Consider the following 9,654-nt stretch of genomic DNA (forward strand, 5'->3'; position numbering starts at 1 on the left):
ATTTCTGAGTTCGAGGCCAGCCTGGTCTACAAAGTGAGTTCCAGGACAGCCAGGGCTATACAGAGAAACCCTGTCTCGAAAAAAACAAACAAACAAACAAACAAAAGAACATTCTTCACAGACCTGCCTACAGGCTGAACTGAGGAGGCATTTCTTTAATCGATGTCCCCTTTTCCTAGGAAACTTGACCTTGTGTCAAGTTGACAACCACAGCACCCTGTAACAGGGAAACAGTACTCCAGCTATATAGCACAGGCTAGCAAATACGAAGCCTAAGAGTGGGTCACCATTTCTGAGGTGTTACCCAAACATTGATGTCTACTATCATTCAGAACTTGGTGGTAGGACTCTAGTGCTAATGACACCACTTGCTTGAGTCACGAGCATGGAAGTTTGATCGATACTGCCTCGCATAGTGCTGAAAGGTGCTGTGTACCCGAATGGAAGAGAAGGATTACCATCAGTCTCACCTGACTGACCCCCTGAGCGCTTCAGGAATGACCTGAGATCGACAGTGATGACCTGCCTGGCAACTATGCCCACTGGTACCATAACAGCACAGATGTTATGGGTGTAACTCACCACGTTCTGATTGTATTCAAGACCCACCCCATGAGATGGAACTCATACCTGGCACTGTTAATGAAAACAAGAACTTCTAGCTAGAAATTTCATGGCCCTTAAGAGAACAACCTACTAATATCAGTCTGCTAAGTGGAATGATATTAAAATGACCCCCCCCCCCCAATAACTTACGGCCATGCCTGTAGATGAGTGCATCTCTTCAACTCTCATCAGACAGGTTTCTCCTTGCAACAAATGGTGATTAACACAGAGACACACAGCTGGTCAACATACAAAAAAATTAGAGACTTCAGAGTTCCGAGCCCTAAATGGGACTTCTGCCCCTCCTTCCAGGGGTTAAGGCTCTTGATGGAACATGGGATGGGAAGACTGTAAGAGCCACAGGTGATGGGTGACTTCAAGGAGGCAGTGTTTTCCAGACACAAGAAGACAGTGCACATATGAACTCACAGCATTGCTAACAGCATGAACAAAACCTGGGCAAGACCAAACCAAACAAAAGTCCAAGCATGGGACAGGGAGGTGGGCACAAAGTCCTACCCCTCTCTGAAGAGCGATTGGCATTTGATGGCTACTCAGAGGAGGAGAGTCGGGCTTCTATAATGGTCACTAATCGGTCAACCATACTTCATAGCAGGCTCAGAGCAACAAAAAATTGGACATTTTTGGTGGCAGCGGAGGTGGTACATTTTGTTTTTAAGAGTGAGGTGGAGGAGAACAAGAAATTGAATAGGTGGGAAGTTAATAGGGGAGGGTCTAGAATACTGGTCTCAGGCTGTGGGTTGCAGTCCTTTCTGGGTCACATCATACATCCTTCATGTCAGATATTTACATTATAATTCAAAACAGTAGTAAAATTATAGCTATGAAGTAGCAATGAAATAATTTTATGGAGTCAGTACTACACGAGGAACTGAATGAAAGGGTCGCAGCATCAGGAAGGTTGAGATCCGCTGCTCTAGGGGAGTTGGTGGAGGGGGTGAATATGATCAAAATAGATTGTATGAAATTCTCAGAGAATGAATAAAAATATTGCTTTTGTAAAAAGAGTCAATAAATAAAGAAAATAATAATTTAAAAAAAGGCAAAAAAAAAAAAAAAAAAAAAAAAAAAAAAGAGTCAGAACCAGGCCATGTGTGGTGTTACAGTAAAGATATAGTTCTAGAACTTGGAAGGCAGAAGCAGAAGAATTAAGAGTTTAAAGACAGCCTGGCTATTAGTGAGGAGAGACAGACAGACAGACAGACAGACAGACAGAATGAATGAATGAATGAATGAATGAATGAATATGAACATAACAATGTTGCCCAGGCTGATCTCTAATTTCAAACAACCCTCTCAGCTTTTTGGGTAGCGAGAACTATAAGGCATATGTCCCCAAAACTGTAAGGTATTTTTTGACTTCTATAAATAATATCATTCATACTTCAGTATTGGTTGCATCAGATTGTATGTAGACTTGCTTAGACAATGTGAATGTATTAACAATATTAACTCTTCTAGCCCACATATACAGAATAGCCTTCTGTTTGTCTCTGTCTCCAGCTTCTTTCTTCAATGTTTTATCGGTTTTCACCGTAGAGATCTTTAACCTCGTTGGTTGGATTTATTTCTCTGTGTTTCCTGTAGCTCTAGTAGATGGGATTTCTACTTCAGACCACTCACGGCTAGTATATACAGCGCTGCTTGGTTTCGTATGTTGATTTTTGTGTTTAATAAGTTTATTCTTAGTTTATGACCATAAACAGTAGACTCTTCATGGTTATCTGTTTTTAAAAATCATGTCATCTGAAAGTAGTAACAATTTAACTTCTCCCTTTCTTGCCTTTTATTTAGTTCCTCCTTCCATATAGGATTTCCTCTGACTTTATTCCAAATCGGCTTGTTACTGATGGCTGAATTTCTCTGAACTCATTATCTAACAGATTATTTATATCTGCTTTTTTTTTTTAAAGATTTATTTATTTATTATATGTAAGTACACTGTAGCTGTTTTCAGACACTCCAGAAGAGGGAGTTAGATCTTGTTACGGGTGGTTGTGAGCCACCATGTGGTTGCTAGGATTTGAACTCTGGACCTTCAGAAGAGCAGTCGGGTGCTCTTACCCACTGAGCCATCTCACCAGCCCCTATATCTGCTTTTTTAATCAAGTACTTCCACAACATCAACATTTAAAATCCCATTCAGTGGAGAACCCAGGACCTTTGCTTTCTCTGCCTCCAAGAGTTTCGAGAACACAATGGGTAGAATCTTGTGCAGTGGAGACAGGTCTATTAATGAGCTTGGGCTCCCTGTGCTGCAGGAAGTTTAAGACATGCAGAAGTCAGCCAGCCAGCTTACCGCTCCATCTTCCTCCCACTCCCTCCCCCGCAGAAACTTTGATCACTGCCACTGTAGCTACAGCAAGCACCCAAGACAGCCGCTCTTGTTTGATGTGTTCACATGATTTGTAGATCTGTCTCCCTTCCCCCTGGGGTCAGCAGCAGGGTTCACAAGGATCTACGGGAAATCAAATAATATATGCAGGGTTAGGGAGCCTGCCCTGAGTCCCACAGCTTAGATATTTCTATCTTCTCAACAACAACAAAGGCAGCTAGACACAGGCAACATACTTTTAATTGTCTAAGTCATTGTCATTGTGTGTGCCCGTGTGCACACAGATGTGGAAGCTGTGCATGAGTACATTTTTCAGCCTGTAAAATACACTGGAGAAGCAGCAAGACGTAGACTGAGCCGCAGAAGGTTTTAGACATCTATGTAGCAAAGTTGCTGCTGATAATTAGGGAAGGAATACCCGTGTCCTTTGCTACTTGGAGGCTACAGTTATTGAAGTGACAGCTGACTATGTCGATCTGTACACTCTCACCCTGCTCTCTTTGAACCACAGTTAGTTTCTTGTAAACAGTCATCATCAACTTTGTCATTATAAGATCAGGTATGACATGCTAATTAAAAAATCCCAACTAGGGCCAGTCAGAGTGGTACACATCTTTAATCCCAGCCCTTGGGAGATAGAGACAGGCAGATCTCCGTTGCATTGAGGGCAGTCTAGTCTACACAGTGAGTTTCAGGACAGCCAGGTCTACATAGTGAGACCCTGTCTCAAAAAAAAAAAAATAGAAAATAAAAAATAGAAAAATCCCAAGTAGAAGCTGTGATGGTTGAGCTGAGCAAAAGAGAGATTTTCAGGGTTTCTTTTAACATTGTAATGAAAAACCCCACAGACACTTGAGTTTTGACAGGGCCTTCCTGCCATCTTTGTGGTTGACAAGAAAATGATAATGCTTTCTTTGGCTCTCTAGAGCCGCAAGAAGAGCCACAGAACCCCCTCTTGTGTGGGATGGCTCTCGACAGGACTGACAGGGACAGACATCTATAGACTTCCCATTGTTCTCTGCATTTTTGCCAGGATATTTTATTAGTGTGAACAGTGAGTCCTTTGTCCTCTTGCCTCACCACTTGACCTTGGTGATTCTCAGTTCTGCTGGTGCTGTGAAGGACGGAGGTGGCAAGCACAAGGCAACCACTAATTATCGGAAGCAGAAGCCTTGCTGACCCAGTATGAGATTAACTGCCCCTTTGCAGTTTTTATTCCAGGGCATTAGCCCTGTCTGGTTATCTTGCTTTGGTTGAGAAATTCAGGACAATAGCAGTGCTGATGGTAACGTTGGCAATTTCCCTGTTTGTCTTGCAGGTCACAGCCAGGGGCTTTGGGCCACTGCTACAGTTTGCCTACACTGCCAAGCTGTTACTCAGCAGAGAGAACATCCGTGAGGTCATCCGCTGTGCCGAGTTCCTGCGCATGCACAATCTGGAGGACTCCTGCTTCAGCTTCCTGCAGACTCAGCTCCTGAACAGGGAGGATGGTCTGTTTGTTTGCAGAAAGGACAGTGCGTGCCAGCGCCCCCAAGAGGACCATGGGAACTCTGCAGGAGAAGATGAGGAAGAAGAAGAAACAATGGACTCAGAGACTAGGATGGCTTGTGCCACAAACCAATTGCTCCCAGACCCCATCAGCTTTGAGGCCACTGCCATCCCAGTAGTGGAGAAAGAAGAAGCCCTGCTCCCTGAGTCAGAGGTACCCACAGACACCAAGGAAAACTCAGAAAAGGGTGCGTTGACCCAATACCCTAGATATAAGAAGTACCAGCTCGCGTGTACCAAGAATGTCTACAGCGCACCCTCACACGGTACCTCAGGGTTTGCAAGCACGTTCAGTGAAGACAGTCCTGGCAATAGCCTCAAGCCGGGGCTCCCCATGGGACAGATTAAAAGTGAGCCACCCAGTGAGGAGACCGAGGAGGAGAGCGTCACACTCTGCCTGTCGGGTGACGAAACCGATATCAAAGACAGACCAGGAGATGTCGAGATGGACCGGAAACAGCCCAGCCCTGCCCCTACCCCCAGTACCCCTACTGGAGCCGCCTGCCTGGACAGATCCAGGAGTGTATCCTCGCCTTCCTGCCTCCGGTCTCTATTTGGTATAACAAAAAGTGTGGAGTCCACTGGCCTGCCCAGTACATCTCAGCAACCCTTTGTCAGGAGTTCAGCATGCCCTTTCAACAAGGGGATCTCTCAGGGTGACCTTAAAACTGATTACACCCCTTTGGCAGGGAATTACGGACAGCCCCACGTGGGCCAGAAGGATGTGTCCAACTTCGCAATGGGGTCGCCACTCAGGGGGCCCGGGCCCGAGACTCTCTGTAAACAGGAGGGAGAACTGGACCGCCGGAGCGTCATCTTCTCCGCAAGCGCGTGTGACCAACCGAACACTCCAGTGCATTCATACTCTGTGGTGAGCAATTTGGACAAAGACCTTTCGGAGCCGGTGCCAAAAAGTCTATGGGTGGGAGCTGGCCAGTCCCTCCCCAGCTCCCAGGCCTACTCCCACAGCGGACTGATGGCTGACCACTTGCCAGGAAGGATACGGCCCAACACCAGCTGCCCGGTGCCAATCAAAGTCTGTCCTCGCTCACCTCCGCTCGAGACCAGAACCAGGACCTCCAGCTCCTGCTCCTCCTATTCCTACGCAGAGGACGGGAGTGGGGGCTCCCCTTGCAGCCTCCCTCTCTGTGAGTTCTCCTCTTCGCCCTGTTCCCAGGGAGCCAGATTCCTTGCCACGGAACACCAGGAACCAGGCCTGATGGGAGATGGAATGTACAACCAAGTGCGACCCCAGATTAAATGTGAGCAGTCTTACGGAACCAACTCCAGTGACGAGTCTGGGTCATTCTCGGAAGCAGACAGTGAGTCGTGTCCTGTGCAGGACAGGGGCCAGGAGGTAGGGAACCCTAAGTTCAAGCGTGTGACCTCCTATCTCAAGCCCTTTCCCTCTCCCCAAACGTCACTCTCGGGTTGTTCTTTTATGTTGTCGTCGTTAGGGTTTCCGTTGCTGTGACTAAACGCCATGACCGAAAGCCAGTTCGAGGAGGAAAGAGTTTATTTGGTTTACACGTGCATGTGTCTGTTCATCATCAAAAGAAATCAGGACAGGAACTCCGTCAAGGCAGGAGCTGGTGCAGAGGCCGCGGAGCGGTGCTGCTTACTGGCTTGTTCCTTATGGTTTGCTCAGCCTGCTCTCTTATAGAACCAAGGAGCACCAGCCCAGGGATGGCACCACCCACAATGGGATGGGCCCTCCCCCATCAATCACTAATGTAAGAAATTAACCCTCCAGCCAGATCTTACAGAGGCATTTACTCAGTTAAGATTCCCTCTCTCCAGATAGCTCTAGTTTATGTGTCCAGCTGACATAAGATCAGCCAGCACAGGTGTCATGGTTAAAGGTGACCATAAATGGTCTGGTCACCGTAAACGGACTGTCTCTTCCTTGGCCTCGGGATGCTGCAGTGTGAATCAGAATCAACCACTGCGGCCTTAGAATGAGCGCCCTTTGTATCTAACCTGGATTCCTGTGCTCAGTGAGCAGAGGCTGGCTGAATGCAGTGCATGTAAGGTTCGGATACTTCTAGTCCTCCTTCCCTTTTCCTCCGCTACCATCACACCCCTCTCTTCCCCCTGCTTTGGAAGAGTGCCCTCGAGTTTGCCCTTTATCCCTTCAGTTCAAAGGGAAATGAAGAGGCTCCTTCAAATTGACTGATTGGGACTGAGTAGGGCCTGACAAACAGGTGCTTCTCCCTCGCCTTCTAAGTATTTCTTGTCAATAAAAGACTCCAGGGTGACCTTGGGTCTGTCACAGTGCATGACAAAATGCTCATCATCCGTCTTAGACATGGGATCCATTCAGAAGTGTCTTGTTGGCACACATAAATGTGCCTGGGCTTGTTTGTTTCCCAGGGTCCCACAAATGAGAAGTCATTTATGTGGTGGCCAGTGGTTTTGTCCAGCCTAAAAGCATTGTGCTTTGTAGAGAAAAGGCATAAGGCTTCATCTATGGGTCACTGTTTCTGGGAGTGGAAGTGGGGACAGCCTGACTACAGCAGAAGCAAGCCTCACATGACAATGAGAAAGAGGAATGGGACTCCCAGAGGTCCCTAGTACGCTAGTAATTTGAATGTTCCCTAGACAAACCTAAGCATGTCTAGGTCATGACCTGGCCCCCACAGCAGTGTCTTGCTGATTGACGAAGAACCAGCTAAAGACTGAGACTATGTCTCACACCCGTCTCAGGAGCAGAAGTGAGCAAACCCAGTGGCAGGTCTTGCCCCTGTGTCTGAAGAACACAGAAAAGAGAAACACAGGTTGGGAATATGACTCCATGATATGGGGCCAGCCTACCAGGATCTGGCCCTGGAAATCCATTTTAAAAACGAAATGAGGGGAGGCAAGAGCAGGAGGACAGGAAGGGAGGTGGCTGCCCATGAGGCCAGCACGCTCAGGGTTGGTCTGCTCTTCAGTTATCGGCCTCTTACTCGGCAAAGATTAACTCTACCAGATGACAGAAGTGCCTCGAGGGGTGAGGTGAGGTAGCCTCAGAGCCGTGTGTATTCAGCATCCACAAGCTGGTGGGCAGAACGCAAATGAACGAGCTTTAACTTCAGACACTGAAAATGGACTCCAGAGGCGCCTCGAGCTAGCTGCAGACACACCCTGGGTTCACTTCCTCTTCTTTGCTAGTCGGCCTGGTCCCTGCTTTCCTGTTACTGTCTGGCAGAAATAGAGAGACAGAAAACCCCCTGAAAAGGGTTTAATTTAAGAAAGAGAAATTATGAAAGAAATCCGGATGGGATCTGTTCCTGTTTGGATCTTACCCCTTCACTGCGAGATTGGGTTGCTGTCAATGCGCAAGACACGGCAGCCCTGGCCCAACCTTTAGGAGCAAGGCTTCCTAAAACCAAGGATAAGTGTGTGTGTTCCCTCCTCTTGTTCTTCCTTCCCACAGTTGCCTTTTGTCCCTAACTGTCCTTGAGTGTGCCTAATGCAGAAAGCTCATCATTGAGTCTTGACCATCCCACAATTGATCTTACTTACCAAGGACTGGTAGAGGAAGTGCAGATGCCTTCAAGTCTTCCTTGTGTCTCGAAAAGAGCCCTACACTTAGCCCAAGAAATTACGTTCCTTAGGAACTGTCAGTTTACCAATGCCATCCACAAGAGCGCATGTCTGTCGTTTATTTTTGTTTTGTTTGTTTTCCTGACTGGGCTCTGTCAATCTCCACCTTAGAACTGAAGGCTATGACACAGAGTGAGGAGTCATTCATCCTCTCAAACAGCCACAAACAGGATTCATCTCTCTTTAAAATACCCTTGCATTTCATTTTTATCTTTACTTTTCAAAACAAACCTGCTGTTCATTCATAAGCAGTAAAAGACACATTTGCCAAAACTCGATGCTATTTCATGAGTCACACACTGCCCCTCTTGTTAGCTTGTGTTAGACAAGAGGATGAGAAAAAAACTGAGGGGTGTGTGTATGTGTGGTTCTGCTCCCTCAACCTCACCCCACTCTCCAGAAAAGGGATTCATTTTCCCAGAACCACCCACATCCTCAGCACAGTGGCCCCTGTGGGAGTTAGTGACTTGCTTCAAGAGTTACTTGGTCTGGGTAGACAGTCTGCCTCCAACGTACACTGAAATACCATGAGTTTTAACTTGATTTCTTGAACTGATCCATTTTGAAACACCAGCCATCTATCTGGGATTCTGCAAATACTGCTCTTAGGTGGGGTTTAACCAAGTAAACCGGGAGAGACAACCGAGTCTGCCACAGCCCCGGGCCCCTCTCTGAAGCAGCTACCAGCAAAATACAGCTGTTTCTCTGCAGCTTCTGTAGGGAGCCAAAATGTTGGACCAGAAGAAAAAAACGTTATCAGATCTTTCCTTCTGGAAAATGTATCACTGTGTTAAATAACTATCCTAGTTCGTAAAACATGGACTCCCCTCCCCCCACCCTTTTTCACTCTTCCCTAGCTTTGAAAAAGCTTAAATTATTGGGTTGGCTCAGCAGTTACAAGTATTGGCTGCTGTTTCAGAGGACCCAGGTTCAGTTCCCAGCGCCCACACTCCTGGGTGGCTCACAGTCTTCTGTAACCCTGGCCTTGGCAAAAAAAAAAAAAACAAACTGCATACACGTGGTGCACAGACCAGACATACAAATAGGCAAAACAACTATACACATAAAAAATAAATAACAAAATTTTAAATGAAATGTGATTTTCATACCGTACCATAAAATTTACCCCTATTAGAATGAAAGTTTCAGTGTTTTTAATATTTTCACAGTGCTATGCAACTGTCTTCCGTTTTTGACTCTAGCACACTTTCTTTGCCCCAGGAGGAGTACTGTCCCCAGTAGCAGGTTCTCCCCGTGGCTTCTTTCTGTCCACCCCAGGCAACCACTGACTGCCTCTGACCTGTACTAGATGTTTTGTATAAATGGTGTTTGGTTTTTTTTTTTTTCCCAAATAGGATATCTTTTTCAGAATGTCTCCCTTCCATAGCGACACACAGCCATCATATTTAGCTCCACATGCTGAGTACTGATCTATTGTGTTTATCCCTGCCACATTTTATTGATCTGTCATTGCTTCAGGGAGTTTGGCAGGTTCTGCTTTCTGGATGTTTCTGAAGAACGGTGCTGTGAGCATTTTTTTTTTTTTTTTTTTTTTT

The 9,654-nt window shown here is 46.4% G+C and overlaps 1 protein-coding gene across 2 annotated transcripts in view; it reads left to right on the forward strand.

The window, feature by feature from the left end:
* Positions 1-9,654, forward strand: part of Bach2 (BTB domain and CNC homolog 2) — a 348,895-nt gene that overhangs the window by 317,041 nt on the left and 22,200 nt on the right. For both annotated transcript variants that reach the window (XM_021222323.2, XM_021222322.2), the window contains one exon: positions 4,281-5,867. In XM_021222323.2, coding sequence (XP_021077982.1) covers positions 4,281-5,867 — 1,587 coding nt within the window. The remainder of the gene's footprint in view (positions 1-4,280; positions 5,868-9,654) is intronic.

Source organism: Mus pahari, chromosome 22 (assembly GCF_900095145.1).
Source record: "Mus pahari chromosome 22, PAHARI_EIJ_v1.1, whole genome shotgun sequence".
Classification (NCBI taxonomy): domain Eukaryota; kingdom Metazoa; phylum Chordata; class Mammalia; order Rodentia; family Muridae; genus Mus; species Mus pahari.